At 45.9% G+C, this 17,975-nt stretch overlaps 1 protein-coding gene across 4 annotated transcripts in view; it reads right to left on the minus strand.

Moving 5' to 3' along the window:
• Window positions 1-17,975, minus strand: part of LOC139406826 (microtubule-associated serine/threonine-protein kinase 2-like) — a 159,284-nt gene that overhangs the window by 12,071 nt on the left and 129,238 nt on the right. For all 4 annotated transcript variants that reach the window (XM_071149891.1, XM_071149890.1, XM_071149889.1 and 1 more), the window contains 9 exons: window positions 12,231-12,306; window positions 11,804-12,013; window positions 5,828-5,929; window positions 2,988-3,289; window positions 2,463-2,671; window positions 1,973-2,111; window positions 1,679-1,811; window positions 748-913; window positions 363-587 (listed from right to left, as the gene is read on the minus strand). In XM_071149891.1, coding sequence (XP_071005992.1) covers window positions 363-587; window positions 748-913; window positions 1,679-1,811; window positions 1,973-2,111; window positions 2,463-2,671; window positions 2,988-3,289; window positions 5,828-5,929; window positions 11,804-12,013; window positions 12,231-12,306 — 1,562 coding nt within the window. The remainder of the gene's footprint in view (window positions 1-362; window positions 588-747; window positions 914-1,678; window positions 1,812-1,972; window positions 2,112-2,462; window positions 2,672-2,987; window positions 3,290-5,827; window positions 5,930-11,803; window positions 12,014-12,230; window positions 12,307-17,975) is intronic.

Raw genomic sequence — 17,975 nt, forward strand, 5'->3', positions numbered from 1 at the left:
ATAAGCGTGTGTAGAGCAGTTATGAAGGGTAAGCTCTATGTTGAAGTATAGCGACTGTTTAAACGGTATTCTATTATTTCAATGACTATGGAGTGTGAGTAAAGGAATAGCAGGGTAGGTTCAGGGTGTTAGTATAGGTACGTCTACAGTGCCTTTGGAAAGTATTCAGACCCATTGACTTTTTCCACATTTTTGTTACGTCACAGCCTTATTCTAAAATTTTGTCAAGTTTTTCAAAAACATTACATTAATTTAATCCATTTCAGAAAATAAGGCTGTAAAGTAACAAAATGTGGAAAAGGGGAAGGGGTCTGAATACTTTCCAAATGCACTGTATATCATGTAGAATAGGTGTGACTTACTGTCAAAGTAGCTGGTGTCTTCCTCTGACTCCAGCTGAGGAATGAACTCTGCCTTCTGTCTCAGCAGACTGTTCCAGTCCAGGTCATAGAAGAACCGGTGTTGCTTCACCTCGAATGCACTGCCTGTACCCAGCCTCTCCAGAGGGTTCTGTCTGAGGAGTTTACAGATGAGGTCCTGGGCATCGTTAGGAAGAGCCTCCTCCTCCTCTGGCCATATGATCTCATCTACAGAGACGGAGAGCAGAAACTGTAGTCAGATGCATTTTTCCCCACATCTGTCCAGAAAACACAGCAATCACTTTTCTCTTTTTTTTCTGTCCTTTTTTTCTCCGTTAGAAATGCAGACTCCTGTGTTTAATGGGCTCCTGTTATCTCTGGTGCTCACCACTGATGACCTGTCCAAAGAGCTCCTCTGGCGTGTCTCCAAAGAAAGGAGCACAGCCCACCAGGAACTCATAGAGGATGACCCCCATGGCCCACCAGTCTACTGGCTTCCCATAGCCCTGTCTCAGGATCACCTCTGGGGCTATGTACTCGGGTGTACCACACACCTGGTAACACACACACAGGGGGGAAGGGTCAAGTGTAGGCAAGGAGAGAACTGAAAACAGCACGCGTGCCTTGGAGGCTGCTGCTTTATATACATCGACTTGAAATCACTGGCCACTTTAATAATGAAACACTAGTCACTTTAATAACGTTTACATATTTTGCATTGCTCATCTCATATGTTTATACTCTGTGGGGCGGCAGGGTAGCCTAGTGGTTAGAGCGTTGGACTAGTAACCGGAAGGTTGCGAGTTCAAACCCCCGAGCTGACAAGGTACAAATCTGTCGTTCTGCCCCTGAACAGGCAGTTAACCCACTGTTCCCAGGCCGTCATTGAAAATAAGAATTTGTTCTTAACTGACTTGCCTGGTTAAATAAAGGTAAAATAAAAAAAAAAAAAATAAAATAATACTGCATTCTATTATATTCTACTGTATATTAGTCTATGCCGCTTTGACATTGCTCGTCCAAATATTTATATATTCTTAATTCCATTCCTTTACTTTAGATTTGCGTGTATTGTTGTGAAATTATTTGATACTACTTGTTAGATATTACTGCACTGTTGGCACTTGAAACACAAGCATTTTGCTACACCAGCAATAACATCTACTAAACATGTGCATGTGACCATACCTGTACTCATACCTGTACACATCGTCATACACTTCTGTCATACACATTGTTATACATAAAGGAAGATTGAGTGACCAGTGGCAGAGTTAGGGTGTTATGTGTTGGGGCGCCAGAGGTGTCTCTCTCTGTACCTGTTTATCCAGGAACTCCCTGGTATCCTTCTCTATGTGTCCTTCATACAGGTTAGTGGTGAGGCTCATCAGACCGATCTTAGACAGGCCAAAGTCTGTCAGCTTGATGTGGCCCATCGAAGTGATCAGAAGACTGCAGGAAGGAAGTAGGGAAGGAAAGAGAAAGAGAGAGAGAGAGAGAGATGGAAGCATTGTGAGATGGTGAATAGCGCTTACAGCGGGTGAATTGCTGAAGCCCATTAAGTATCAGAATGAAGTTGCAAGACAGATACAGCCTTCTTGTGTGTGTGTTACTTGTCCGGTTTGAGGTCTCTGTGTACGATGCCATAGTTGTGGAGGTACTCCAGTGCCAGCACGGTCTCAGCGAAGTACATGCGTGCCATGTCCACAGGCAGAGCCCCAATGTTCTTCAGCAGGGTGGCACAGTCACCACCTGGGGAGGGCAGAGGCAACGACAGTCAGTACACATGCACCCCCACTCACAAGCATGCGGTTGGAAGAAACGGTGGCAGTGTGTACACAATGTGTAAGGAAGAAGGGGACCGCTTCCTGATTCTACTAATTAGCTGCTCATCAGGGCCTTGATCAGCTGGATCAGGTGTGTTTGGAGCAAAAGCCTGCATAACTAGTAGCTCTCGAGGGAAAGGGTTGGCCAGCCCTGATGTATGTCAACTGTGTGTATGATCAGCTGTTACTTTCGACATACTCCATGACCGTACAGAGGTGTCCATTGTTGTTTGTTTATTGCTTGTGTGTTTAAATGAGCCGTATGATCAGCCCTTACCCTCCACATACTCCATGACCATACAGAGGTGTCTGCGTGTCTCGAAGGAGCAGAACATGGAGACCACAAAGGGGTTCTCAGCAAAGGTCAGGATGTCTCTCTCTACAAAGGCCTGCTGGATCTGGTTCCTTAGGATTAGGTTCTGCTTGTTGATCTTCTTCATGGCAAAACGCTGACGCGTCTCCTTGTGACGCACCAGAAACACAGCACTGCAGAGAGAAATGGTTGTGGGAGAGAGGAGGGGGGAGGGGGGAGGGGGAGGGAAGAAGAGGGAGAGAGGGGGGAGGGAGAGAGAGAGCACGAAAGAGAGAGAGAGAGAGAGAGAGAGAGAGAGAGAGGGAGAAACAGGGGTTAGAGAAATGGAGAGAGAGGGGTGAGAGAGAGATAGAGAAGAGAAGATAAATAATTAAAGGGTATCATGATCATTATCGTCATTGTCATGGGCTAACACACCCATGGGGACGCTTCAGTCTTAATCTACTGTCTTATAAAGGTACAAGCCTGCCTCTGGCTGTCTGCCTTTACCCGTAAGCCCCGTTGCTAATGAGCTTGATGTTCTCAAAGTCCTCCTCCCGTGGGGCCTTGGTTTTAGGGGGAGCTACAACAGGTACCGTGGCCCCTCGACTATCCACAGAGTCGTCTGTCTCTGGCGTGTCTGGGTTCCCACTGTCGTAGCTGCTCAGCTGGGCCATCTCCTCCAGGGGATCTCTGGTGAGACCCAGCTGGCTGATGATGTAGCGGGGGATGTCTGACTTGATGCCCTGGCCCTCCTTGGCATGGCCCTCTGCTGCCTCCAACAGGTGGTAGAACTCCTCCGGGTCAAACTCCTGTACACCAGGGAGAGACCGAAGGGGGAGGGGAGAGGGAGGGAAAGGAGAGGGTGGATTAGAGAAGAAGGTGTTGTAATCTGCCAAAGTCATGCAGCCAATGCAATACAGGTTGGGATGTGTGTGTTTGTTTGTTTGTTTGTTTGTTTGTTTGTTTGTTGTGGCTCACTGGCTCAACCACAGCACAAATCATGAGCGCATAATCAACAGGAGGTAATGAGAATGTACTGCAAAAGAATCCACAACAGCACTGTACTGTATAGTATGTGAACACTCCTTTATTTCCTTGTCATCTGACAAAGACTTTCTAATAATAATAATACATGTAATTGTATAGCACTTTTCCTTACAGAGTTATCTCAAAGCTTCACTGAGGAAAAAATATATATATATACAATAAAAAACAACATACATTTTGAATCAAAGCATGTAAATTAGCAATATTGGGCAAGGTGCTAAATACATTTTATATTGGGACTAGGACTGAAAAAGAATAGTCTGTAGAAGTGGGTTTTAAGGCCCATTTTAAAAGCTCTGAGTGATGGAGCGGCTCTCAGATAGCCTGAGCACAAGTCTCTAGCGAATATTCCACTCCTTGTAATTGCCAAAGAGACTGGCCTTTCTGTCATCTTCAAATGTGAACATTCTATCATCAATGAGCTACAGAGGAGTTGATCCTGATTCGATAACCCTCACAGCTATCCTCCAATCACAGCGATTATCCAAATATTGGAATTCCATAACTTTTTTCTCTCCACAGAACACGTTGGTATGCGGTTGCTAAGCAAAGTGTTTTGTTTGTCCAGACAAAACCAATCTGTCCAAAGCTGCTAGCGCACATCTAAATTCTCAAACTAAATACAGAGCTACTGCAATTCTAACCACAAAACCTCTTTGCTTTGATTTTAAGCCTCAAAATACAACAACTTGCCTAGCTAACAGCTAAATGTTTTTTTTATTTTTTACTTTGTTATAATTTAATTATATTTTAGAGGCTCGCCATGTTGTCATGGAAAATATTAATGCTATTTCCAACAACTGATGAGCAACTCCACCGTAAATCCAGCTGTATATTGAATGTTGAGATTGCCGAAAGGCAGTCTCTTTGGCAATGTCATGGAGTGGAAAGGAATGGAATGTTAGCTAAAAAGACCGGTACCAGACTAGATCTCAGATGGTCAGGGAGAGCATTCCATAGGCGAGGGGTTAGGTAGCAGAAGGGTCGGTCCCCGATAGTTCGGAGACGTGTTTCAGTAGGGAGTGGCTGGAGAGGAGAGTGTGAGGTGGCTGATGTAGGAGAGGCTCATTCCATTCAAGGCTTTAAATAAAAGCATTGTAATTTTTAGGTCGATCCTGTAGTTGACCGGTAGCCAGTGGAGTTGAGCCAGGATCAGGGTGATGTGGTCAGACTTCTTGGTCCTGGTCAGGACCCTGGCAGCACTGTTCTGGATTAGTCGGAGCCTCTGTAGCGATTTGGCTGGGAGGCAAAGGTTTCCAGCACTGGTGACCTGCTTGGTTTTCCCAATAAGCATAGCCTCAGTATTGCTACTGTTCAACTGGAGGAAAATCTCATTCATCTATGCCCTGATGTCCTTTAGGGAGCTGCTGAGTTTTGCTAGGGCAGAGATGGAGTCCAGTTTTGTGTTAATGTAGACCTGGGTATCGTTAGCGTAGCAGTGGAAGTTGATGTTGTAATCTTGGAGGATTTAGCAGAGGGAGCATGTAAATTAAAAACAGGATAGGCCCCAGCACTGACCCCTGTGGGACACCGCATGTGACTGCAGACTCCTCCGATCTGGACTTGCCGATATGTATTCTACCACCCAGTGTACCCCCACCACCACCTCTCTCCAAGCTGTGTGTATGTCCATTTGTAAAAACCCATCTTGTGTGTTGTCACAGGATCGGCTGCATGTGATTAGTCAAAAATACAGACGTGAGCAACGTGGCAGCCTCTCCCTCTCTCCACCCCCATTTCTGTCATTCCCTCTCTACCTCCCAGCTCCAGAGAGAGTGATGAGGTGGAGGGATGGTTCCAGCTGCTTAGCCATGGAGGAGGAGGAGGGGGTGATGAAGCACCGGATAGGCCACCCCACTGCCCTCTCCCTAGCTGGGCAGAGAGCAGCCGCATGCTTGGGCTGCTTGAGAAATGGAGCTGGGTGGCTGGATGGATGGGAGGGAGCTCCTATGGGTGATACATAAAGTATGTGCTGTAGGCTGTTGCACGTGCAGTGCATCTGCCTCTGAGGACAGATGACAATAATAATAATGGTTGAGTTGCCACACGATTAGGAGTAAATGGCTAGGTGGCTTATTAACTATAGGGAGAAAATGACTGTCTTTTGCAAATAGGAACCCATTTATGAGAAAAATAAGAAAATTTATTTTTCGTGTCATCTTAAAAACCGAGACATAGACATTCATCGTCTATCTCCCTCCGGTAAGCACTTAGGTGTGAGATGTTCATTCATTTGAAGGAAGCATTGTTGGGAAAACACCTCCGATAATTCCCAGTCTCCCCCCTCTCGTTCCTCTTACCAGACATTCCAGCAGGCGTGCTGGTCGAGCGATGACGATCATCAGCTTCCTCACCAGCTGGGTCACAAATGTGACTTCCACACTCTCAGAGCGCTCGTGAGCCTAGACACAGAGAGGAGAGAAGAAGAGTTAGAAAGTACACTGGTAGTATGAAACCATCAGTACTACTTGCCGCAATAGGCAGTCACCTCAGAGGTACATGGGGGAAAGATAGAATGGTGTTAGTCTATACATGATCAGAAAGATAGTTTATACACAATCAGTAGTATATAATCAATTCTACATCAACCAGACTTGGTTTTTCGTATAAAAACAGATTCACCTATCTGTCCATTTTCATAGATGACACAGGAAAGAAGATGAAAAGATACATGCAGTCGATACACTCCATTATACGGGTGGGTCTAATGCTGAATGTTGATTGGTTAAAACCGCATTCCAGCCGGTGTCTATTCCACAAGTTAACACCGGCTAAATCTATGACGTTAAAATGCCTATTTACTCTGTTCCATCTGACTGCTCAATCCACTGTCTCATCAACCCAGCCAGGCAATTTATAAACTTGATCTCCACAATAAAAAGCATCTAGACATTATCTCACATTTAGACCAACATTTAGTTTTCAAAAGCGGATATTTGTATAAACCTTGCTGTCTGTCTCTCCGACATTTGCAACATTGTTTCAATATTCATATTCAATCTCCTGCTGTCCCATAGTATGGAACTTGTTGTTAGACAAACACAGTCATGAATCATGAATCAGCTGGCACCATTTTTATGGATATATACAAAGAAATGTCAATTGAAAAAAGGTCAAATGAAATGAAGTGCAGCTGGTTAGCAGTCTTTCCAGCTTCAGTTTGAAAATATTGTGTCAGATGTGTTGTTGGCTAGCTCCTCTGAACAACAGTGTCCTGATGAGAGAGCACATTCTCTATGCCAGGCGAAATCTCGCCTCATTAGCTCACTGTTATGGATGTGTCCAATTCAATGTCATTGGAAAACAGCCTAAACAAATGGAAATGCCATCACAATGTTGTTATTCTGGCTGCAATGTTTGACGTGACTGTAAGTTAGCCGTAGTTGGCTGGCTAGCAAGCAAGAGATAACAACGTTGCCAGTCAGTGTGGCAATAGAACATTTAGAACAAACTACTGGGTCCATAGGTACCAGAACAAAAATACAGAATGATTGGGTCGGGTCTCTGGTGTAACGCTCGTCGTTAAATGAGGTGCAACAAGGTGCAGCGTGGTAGGCGTACATTTTCTTTTCATTTTAAATGTTCCACCAAAACCAATAAACAACTCAGCAAACGTAAAGCTAGGAGTGCAAACACATGCAACAACCAAAGACAAGATACCACAACAGAAGGTGGGAAAAAGGGCTGCCTAAGTATGATCCCCAATCAGAGAGAACGATGGACAGCTGCCTCTGATTGGGAACCATACTCAGCCAACAAAGAAATATGAACATAGATTTCCCACCCTAGTCACACCCTGACCTACCAAATAGAGAATTTAAAGGATCTCTAAGGTCAGGGTGTGACATCTGGCAACCGAACCGATAGAACGAACAACCAGCCGGCTCGAGTAGCAACCCTAGATTTGTGTCGGGACGATATCTTGTGGAAGGATGAAATAGTTTTAATAAATTCGTAAAAATAACGTTTTTAATTAAAAATATGTCAATCATTATTTGAATATGTTGGTGACCCATTGTATAAAAGTGATAATGCCCTCGAAGCCATTGTTTGGAGGATATCTTGGCACGGTTTTCTGGCCCTCTACGAACACCCGTGCCAATATTTCCTCCAAACACCGGCTTCTCTGGCATTATCACTTAAACATACAATAAAGACTGACACTGAGAAGCAGCTAGCTAGCTAAAGCAGAATGACCTCACTGATACAGTGAAAATATACCACGGAAACATGCTGTCAGTTTGGACAGAGTAATTTACCACAGAAAACCACCTAGACAGCACCTCTGATACTTGAAAACACTGAAGGGGGGAAGATAGACAAAATGTTAGTGTGTAAAACACAAATCCATCAGGTAGGTATAGTGGAAGGCAGCCTAATAGAGAGCCAGAGACTGTTAATAAACAAGGCCTGGCCAGGTGTCCGTCGGCCACGGGCTAATAGAAACATCCCATAGTGACAGGCAGGTAGCTAGACAGACAGACCAGGCAGGCAGGCAGGCAGCTAGGCAGGCAGCTAGACAGGCAGGCAGGCAGGAAGACTGACCAGGCAGGCAGCTAGACAGGCAGGCAGGCAGACAGACCAGGCAGGCAGCTCATGCATGCAGCTAGACAGGCAGGCAGACAGACACAGGCAGGCAGGCATGTTGACCAGGCAGGCAGCTAGATAGGCAGGCAGACAGACCTGGCAGGCAGCTCATGCACGTAGCTAGACAGGCAGGCAGGCAGATAGACACAGGCAGGCAGACTGACCAGGCAGACAGCTAGGCAGGCAGCTAGGCAGGCAGACAGACACAGGCAGGCAGACAGACACACACACAGGCAGGCAGGCTGACCAGGCAGGCAGCTAGACAGGCAGGCAGCTAGACAGGCTGCTAGGTAGGCAGGTAGCAGGGGCCCTAGGGGCTCCAATCAGCTCCTGAATAATTTATAAAGGTAATGAAAGCGCCAAAGTGCTGAAGATGGAGGGAGGAATGGAGGATCTCCTCCCATTATAGACAAGTGATTGGTGAGTAATGGGCAGCGGTGGGACCGTCATTCACACTCACAACGGCTAATTAACTACGCTGTGTCAGTGTGAGAGACAGTGTGTGTGTGTGTGTGTGTGTGTGTGTGAGAGAGAGGGAGAGAAGAGTGTCTCCGAGTACACAGACAAAACAAGTATCGTAACGGATATGGACAATTTTCCAAATATGACTAGGACACAGGTATTTTTTGTAATTATCCGTGATCTGAAAAAAGTAATTTTCAGCTGGCAGCACACATCTCTCTTTCACTCAAACAGTGTGAAGGGCTGTGTGCTCCCAACAACTGTTGGCTAGTTCATCTGTCTGTAAAGAAACAGGCGGGGTATCGGTTGAGCCAGCTGCAACGATTGGATTAGAATTAGCCGCTCTCCCTCTGCTCTCATTTCACCACACATAAAAACACGCGGTTCTGTTTCACTCAATCGCAGTCACCCGTCTCAGGGCACAAGTCTCCCCTTCTCTAAACATTGTGTATGAATCAGAATCCGTAGCTAGTCATTGTTGTTCAATCTAGTTATTTCCTGTTGACTTTGCTGAGGTGATATGGCCCTTTTGTCTGTCTACGTGGCGTTGTTTAGTATGCCCACTGTCTGTCCGTATAATTATTCCATTGCTGAAAACATCTGTCGTTATATCGTGATCCAAACCCATACTTGCTTGCTATTATTATTTATTCTCGCCCCAGGCATGTTTACCAAGTGACATATCATTAGAAAATAAAATGACAAATGTAGTTTATTTTTAATATACAAATGTTGCGGCATAAGTGTCAGTAGGGAGAAGTTTTGCTCCTCTCGAAAGTGAAACAGTATACGAATTAGCCTTCCTTCATTTAAATCTGTGTCTGGAATAAATGCAGACACTAGTAGCCAGCCATACATTAGGCTATTTATTAGCCTATTTAGTTTATAATTGAATTGGACTAAAGTAAGTTTTCATCTGTCGGGTCGTGACAGACAGACCAGGCAGGCAGGCAGTGCTCTGTGTGACAATGAGTGAAGGAACACAACGATACGCTCTGAGCGATAGCGCAGTAATGTGCACTTGAGGTTTAGACTTTACCAGCATTTAAAGCGCACATCTGGGTTTTCCGATCAAGAGTAAATCTGATTCCGAGTATCAAGTGTGATAAAACGGATACGATCGGCACACCCCTAGTGTCTCTGTATGTGTGTGAGTGTGTGCAAATGGGTGTGGCTTTGTGTGTGTTGTGCGTCTGTGCGAGTGTGTGCATCTTCTAAACTGCCTGTAAGACCTGACTACCAGTGAGTGATGGCCAGCCAGCCAAAGGACCACCTCTGACACACTGTGACTGATGGAGAGTGCTGAGCAGGCAACCTAGCTAGCTAACTACCTCATTCCCCACCTCAGGTGACCTGGGCCTCTAAAGTCTACACAGGGGTCCTTCTTGGGCCAGAGGCGGGGGGTTGCTATGGCGACAAGTCACTCAGGCCTGAGGTCGAGGTAGAGGTTGAGGTGGATCAGGTGGTCTCCTGTGACGTTTTTTAAATGGTGTCGCCGCGTGGGGTGAATGGATATATGGGAATGGATGGATGGCCTGGCCTGGCTAGAGGAGGGTTAGAGTAGTGGCCTGGAGCTGTGACAAGACAGAGACTGAAAGGGGGATAGGGTTAGAGGGGTGAAGAACAAGACAATGGAGAAGAGCACTGACCGCCACAACTTGCTCACAACATGGACTGACTGCATGTAGGTGCCAAATAACATACACTGAATCAACATACGAAGGTGTGCGGCAGACAACATATGACAAGAGGTCTGTGACCTTTTCCAAGCCAAAAAAGTTGAAGTATGCAATAGCCTACCATTTGTTACTAAATAATAAGCATAAACTTTCACAATGCCGATCCCTTGTCACAGATATACCTGTAACCAACTAAGACGGTCCAGCAGAGACCTTGACCTGACCTCAGTCCAAACATCCCCCCCCCCCCAACCGCAAACAGACATCAAGACAACAACTTAACTGGAAAAGCGTTGTGATCACACTCCCATGTGAGTGTGCTCCACTTTCTCCTCCACTCCCTCTGCTCCAAAACATGTTGCAGCACCTCCTCTTCCTCCAGCCTCCTCTGCCACGACACGCGACACATCATCCTGGGCCAGAGCGATGGAAATATCGGGGAAAAAACGCGACGCTGGCCATCCGGATCCCTCCGCTTTGGGTACCTGTTCACTGCCTCATTCCACAGCACGTTTATATCGCCGCCACCTACTGCGTTCTGCTAAGCCCCCCGAACCATGTCGCCCAATTAGTTCCGTGAAGGTGATACAATGTTCTTTCTGTTCTCCAAATGTGGCCAGCATGTGGCTCTCGTGGGGTTAATACTCTGTCTGCTTCTTTCTTTCTTTCTCTCTCTCTCTGTCTCTCACACACAAACCACATTCTAACAGGCATCAGCCCTAACACAGGATGGTTTAAACAGCCAATCCAAGACTGGAAAACTCCCTGCAGACCCCTCCTCTTATGGCTTCATCCCTCGCTCGCTCGCTCGCTCCCTCCCTCCCTAACTTTGTCTCTCTCTCTCTCTCCCCCTCCCTCCCTCCCTTAGTCTCGCTCCCTCTTTCTCGGTGCACCCCTCCTCCTGGGTGTCTGGGAGATTCATCAATCACCTCTGCTGACTGCTGGGCCATGAAATTAGAATCAGGGAGAGGAGAACCCCCCCCCCCCCCCCCCCCACCCCGCCCTCCGTCGACCGGGGGGCGCCGGGCGAGGCCACTGGGAGCAATAATGTCACAACCATGAGCACCCCGGCACTGTAACTGAGATAACAGAGACATCAATGACATCACACACACTATTGAACGTCCCTCAAGTCCTAACACAGACCAACCCGTCTTGTGACTAACATATTGGTGGCAGGTGTGGGGGAATGTGTCCCATATGGACAGAAAGAGAGAGAGAGATGGGGGTGGGAGGGGGAGAAGGAGAGAGGAAGGGTGTTTATGTTTTTCTGATGACCTAAACGGGTCAAAGTGGTGTCCTCATCCTATGACATCACGATGTGTTGACAAACTGCATGACAGACTTGACAGGCTTAATGATGATGAGTGAGGACCTTAGTGAAACCATGCGTGACGAGGGTTAACAAACAGGTGTCTAAATGAACACGAATTGGACGATATCGTCACTTAATTAATTGTTCTACTGATGTTGGCGAATATCAGTGCAAAGGATGAAACTCCTCAAATCCACCTTAACTCCCAAAATGAAAACAAACAGTCCACTCACGTCTTGTAGCAGTTTCTCCAGGTTCTCCTGCAGCTCGTAAAAGTAGTGTGAGGTGATGCAACCCTCGCGGCTTTTATCCAGGCAGTCTCTGGACAGCTCTATGACCTGGTGGTGGATGAAGCTGAGGACCCCGTCGGCCAGGGGCATCACCTTGTCAGGAGCCGAGGACGATAGGAAGTCAGCCAGACGGTCCTCCATCTGAGCCGTGGCCTGGGGACGAGAGGGGGGAGAGTTGACTCACATATGCTCACCTTCCAGACAGCTCATAGGGAGCTTTATTACAATGGCAAAGCTCATTGAAGGACTGTCATGAATTGGTTAAGATTTTAATTCTAGGTATTTCATTTCTGAATGTATTAATGTCAACTAAGTCATAATAAACAAATGTTAAGACTGATATGAACTAATCATTCTTATGGGAAGGTACCTTGGGAAAGCGCTCCTTGTAGACATGGTTCATCATGACGATCTCATGGTCAAAGGAAATGGGTGAGCGACCAGGGCTGAAAAAAGACAAACATACAGAGATATGAGTGGAGAACTAAGAGACTGTAGCTTGGCGGTCTGGTCTACACCAGTCCAGAGAGACTGTAACTTGGTGGTCTGGTCTACAACAGTCCTGAGAGACGGTAAATTGGTGGTCTGCTCTACATCAGTCCAGAGAGACTGTAGCTTGGTGGTCAGTCTACAACAGTCCAGAGAGACTGTAGCTTGGCGGTGTGATTTACACCAGTCCAGAGAGACTGTAGCTTAGCGGTGTGATTTACACCAGTCCAGAGAGACTGTAGTTTGGCGGTCTAGACTACACCAGTCCAGAGAGACGTAAGCTTGGTGGTCTGGTGTGCACCAGTCCAGAGAGACTGTAGCTAGGTGGTCTGGTCTACACCAGTCCAGAGAGACTGTAGCTTGGCGGTCTGGTCTACACCAGTCCGGAGAGACTGTAGCTTGGCAGTGTGATTTACACCAGTCCAGAGAGACTGTAGCTTGGCGGTCTGGTCTACACCAGTCCAGAGAGACTGTAGCTTGGCAGTGTGATTTACACCAGTCCAGAGAGACTGTAGCTTGGCGGTCTAGACTACACCAGTCCAGAGAGACTGTAGCTTGGCGGTCTGGTCTACACCAGTCCAGAGAGATTGTAGCTTGGTGGTCTGGTTGACACCAGCCCAGAGAGACTGTAGCTTTGGGGTCTAGACTACACTTGCTGGTCTGGTCTACCCCAGTCCAGAGAGACTGTAGCTTGGCGGTCTAGACTACACCAGTCCAGAGAGACGTAAGCTTGGTGGTCTGTTGTGCACCAGTCCAGAGAGACTGTAGCTTGGTGGTCTGGTCTACACCAGTCCAGAGAGACTGTAGCTTGGCAGTGTGATTTACACCAGTCCAGAGAGACTGTAACTTGGCGGTCTAGACTACACCAGTCCAGAGAGACTGTAGCTTGGCGGTCTGGTCTACACCAGTCCGGAGAGATTGTGGCTTGGTGTTCTGATTTACACAAGTCCAGAGAGACTGTAGCTTGGTGGTCTGGTCTACACCAGCCCAGAGAGACTGTAGCTTGGGGGTCTAGACTACACTTGGTGGTCTGGTCTACACCAGTCCAGAGAGACTGTAGCTTGGCGGTCTGGTTTACACCAGTCCAGAGAGACTGTAGCTTGGGAGTCTAGTTTACATAAGTCCAGAGAGACTGTAGCTTGGCGGTCTGGTTTACACCAGTCCAGAGAGACTGTAGCTTGGGAGTCTAGTTTACATAAGTCCAGAGAGACTAGTATACTGCATGGTAGTAGGGTTCTGTATTTTTCAGTATCCCTGAGCTGCAGTACAGCATGACAGAAGTGAGCTCCAAGTCCCAAGGCACCAGTAGAGGGATACTGTGGATGGAGGGTCAGGTCAGACAGAGAGGGCATGAGATACATTGAAGAGGATGACAGCTCTTAGGTCAGAAACACAGACATGGACATACATGGCTGCACACATACTGTATGTCACACACACATGAAGAGCTGATGGCTCTTGAGACCAGGCAGGGGATGTGTGCGTTATGTTCCTGACAGTGTGTCTGAGAGTCAGTCTGAGGACCCTATCTGTCTGTCAGGACTTCATCGAGGATTTCATACTGGTGGATGTCTATGGCTGGAAAGGTCAGTTCCCTGGGGAGCGTGATGTGTAGCGGTGATGGCTCATTTAGTCTGTGTGCATCAGCCCCTTCTCTCTCTCTCTCTCCAGCTCGCTCTCCACATCAAAAGTCTGGCTAGCAGGAACAAATGGAGACAGCCATGACCTTTCTGTCTCTCACTCACACCACCACAGCAGAGAATAAACTGGGGGTTCTGTCTGAAGCAATGAGGCATGGTGTGTGAGAGAGAGAGAGAGAGAGAGAGAGAGAGAGAGAGAGAGAGAGAGAGAGAGAGAGAGAGAGACATTCCAATCTGAGCGGCTGTGTTATATAGCATTGTATTGGAAGCGGTGGGGGAATGTGTGGCCGGCACAAAATTGAATTTGGGGTCCACAGATGTGACTGTTTGTGTGAGTCATCTGTGTGTCGTGTGGAGGTGTGGTCATGTGACCAGGGGGATGAGGTATTGCCTATCGTCCTCCACCGACAGCTCGCTCATCTTATGAACCATTCTGTTGCCTATTACCCAGCATAATTGAATGAGATCACACTGAATGTGACATATGAGGTCAACCTCACAGGAGCTGTTTATCATCATCTTAACACTCTTGCTGGAAGGTGAGCTTCTCAGAACATATTCGAATATCCTCTGCTTCTCTTACACACGCCTAACATACTAATTTAGTAGAACTGTCTGCTTATGAAATAAAATATATGCCAGTCATCTTCACGAACCGAGAGGAGAAACGTTCTCAGCTCTGAGTCCTGCCACACACCACTGTTCTTTTTTATTTTTGTATTTTTCTAATCACTCAGAAATACAATCATAGCCATGTCACTGCTGCCACAGCAACCAAAAGGTTAGCTCCGACAGAGATTGATGCACAGTGGCTGCTTCATAAATACTCAAATATTTTAAGGATATTTTCCTTTGTCTGTGAGTGGAGTTGCTTTGAGTGATATGTGACTTTATTGAATAAGCCTCACATCCAAACGAGCTGCTAATAGAATCATTAAGGTCCTGAGAATGACTAACATCAGACTGACAGCCCAGAAAAATATGTTCATAAGTCATTTGAGAAAACGACCTTGAACACAGACTCAAATTATACTTGTGGGGGGAGGTTTTGGATCTACAGTATAAGCCTGTGTGTTAATAGGCTGAGAAGATTTTTGAAATAAACTTGAACTTTGAAGACCGTTGAATCCTGTTGTCGCTATTCATTTATATACTGCAGCACAATACCATTTCTCTTAAAGGATTAGCGTTTTAGAAACGGGTGAATTGGCAGTGTGAGCTTTTTAAACACTCATGTCAGATTACGTGAAAAGGGTGCTCAAAAGAAAAAGGTAGATAATGATTAAGAGGATAAATGAAGTGAATCAGAGCGAGAGAGAGAAGAGAGAGAGAGAGAGAATAACATTGCCCCAACACCAGTGAGGCATGCGACTGGGGAAATGAAGGACCTAATTGACCGTGACAGAGAAGAGGCTGGGCAGGGAGGGTTGTGTGTGTGTGAGGGGCAGGGGGGTGTATGTACAGTGCCTTGCAAAAGTATTCATCCCCCTTGGCGTTTTTCCTATTTTGTGACATTACAACCTGTAATTTAATAAATTGATTTTTATTTGGATTTCATGTAATGGGCATGCACAAAATAGTCCAAATTGGTGAAGTGGAATGAAAAAATAACTGAAAATTGGTGCGTACATATGTACTCACCCCCTTTGCTATGAAGCCCCTAAATAAGATCTAGTGCAACCAATAACCTTCAGATGTCACATAATTAGTGAATTAAAGTCCACCTGTGTGCAATCTAAGTGTCACATGATCTGTCACATGATCTCAGTATATATATACACCTGTTCTGAATGGCCCCAGAGTCTGCAACAACACTAAGCAAGGGACACCACCAAGCAAGCGGCACCATGAAGACCAAGGAGCTCTCCAAACAGGTCAGGGACATAGTTGTGGAGAAGTACAGATCAGGGTTGAGTTATAAAAACTATCAGAAACTTTGAACATCCCATGGAGCACTATTAAATCCATTATAAAAAAATGGAAAGAATATGGCATCACAACAAACCTGAGAGAGGGCCGCCCAACAAAACTCAAGGACCAGGCAAGGAGAGCATTAATCAGAGAGGCAACAAAGAGACCAAAGATAACCCTGAAGGAGCTGCAAAGCTCCACAGCGGAGATTGGAGTATCTGTCCTTTAGACCACTATAAGCCGTACACTCCACAGAGCTGGGCTTTACAGAAGAGTGGCCAGAAAAAAAGCCATTGCTTAAAGTAAAAAATAAGCAAACACGTTTGGTGTTCGCCAAAAGGCATGTGGGAGACTCCCCAAACATATGGAAGAAGGTACTCTGGTCAGATGAGACTAAAATTGAGCTTTGGAGGTTCTGTCACACCCTGACCTTATTTATCTTTGTTTTCTTTATTATTTTGGTTAGGTCAGGGTGTGACGAGGGTGGTATGTGTGTTTTTGTCTTGTCTAGGATTTTTTGTATATCTATGGGGTTTTGGTATTGTCTAGGTAAATGTAGGTCTATGGTGGCCTGAATTGGTTCCCAATCAGAGACAGCTGTTAATCGTTGTCTCTGATTGGGGATCCTATTTAGGTTACCATTTTCCATGTTGGTTTGTGGGTTATTGTCTATGTGTAGTTGCCTGTCAGCACTCGTTATTAGCGGCACGTTCGTTTTGTTACATGGTTAGTTTGTTTAGTGTTCTTCGTAAATAAAGAAGAATGTATTCAAATCACGTTGCGCCTTGGTCTCCTCGTTATGACGAACGTGACAGATTCACCTTCCATGACCCTAAGCATACTGCTAAAGCACCACTCGAGTGGTTTAAAACATTAAAACAAAACATTTAAATGTCTTGAAATGACCTAGTCAAAGCCCAGACCTCAATCCAATTGAGAACCTGTGGTATGACTTAAAGATTGCTGTACACCAGCGGAACCCATCCAACTTGAAGGAGCTGGAGCAGCTTTGCCTTGAAGAATGGGCAAAAATCCCAGTGGCTAGATGTGCCAAGCTTATAGAGACATACCCCAAGAGACTTGCTGCTGTAATTGCTGCAAAATGTGTCTCTACAAAGTATTGACTTTGGGGGGGGTGTGAATAGTTATGCACTCTCAAGTTCAGTTTTTTTTGTCTTATTTCTTGTTTGCTTCACAATAAAACACATTTTGCATCTTCAAAATGGTAGACATGTTGTGTAAATCAAATTATACAAACCCCCAAACATTTTTAATTCCAGGTTGTAAGGCAACAAAATAGGAAAAATGCCAAGGGGGGTGAATACTCTCACAAGCCACTGCATGTTTGTGTGTGTGAGCACCTCAGAGCCCCATTCGATGAGACGCTAATGACATGGGTAATACATTCAACAAGGTGACACCCAAAATGAAGGGCTGAGCTGCTGAGGGAAGGGTAGAAGTGTTTAATTAAATACACCATCTGTGACTGTGTGTGTGTGTGACTGTCTCTGTATCTGTCTGTGAGGCTCTGTGCTGCTCATTAAAACAGGACCCACCGCTGGATATGACAAGCCTATGATGGATGAACATGTTGAGATTATTTCTACAACTCCAGAAGAATGAGTTGGGAGAGAAAGAGAGAAAGAGAGCGAGAGAGAGAGATAGCGGGTGAGATACAGAGATGGATAGAGTGAGAGAGAGAGAGAGAGAGAGAAAAAAAAACAGAGGAAGAGGTAGAGAGATAGGAAGGACATGAGAATAAGCACTGCAGTCATCACTCTCAGCATGGCTGATAATAAGGCCATGAAATTAACATATGATTGCTTCCTTCTTTAATCTTAATTAGCTGGTCTGAGACTCAGCTTTCTCTCTCCCTCCCGTGCTTTCCCTAAGGATGTTCATCTTTCCCTTTCAAGACGATTCGATACGGATCTAGATACATGGGCTCTGATAAAATACAGGAACGATACGTTATAGTCTGAAATGATGCGATTCGGTTCGATGAGATACGATTCGATGCAGTAACATTTGACGCACAAACACATGAGTTTTCCATTCTAAATTAAAATTAGCTG

Source organism: Oncorhynchus clarkii, chromosome 4, assembly GCF_045791955.1.
Source record: "Oncorhynchus clarkii lewisi isolate Uvic-CL-2024 chromosome 4, UVic_Ocla_1.0, whole genome shotgun sequence".
Lineage (NCBI taxonomy): Eukaryota > Metazoa > Chordata > Actinopteri > Salmoniformes > Salmonidae > Oncorhynchus > Oncorhynchus clarkii.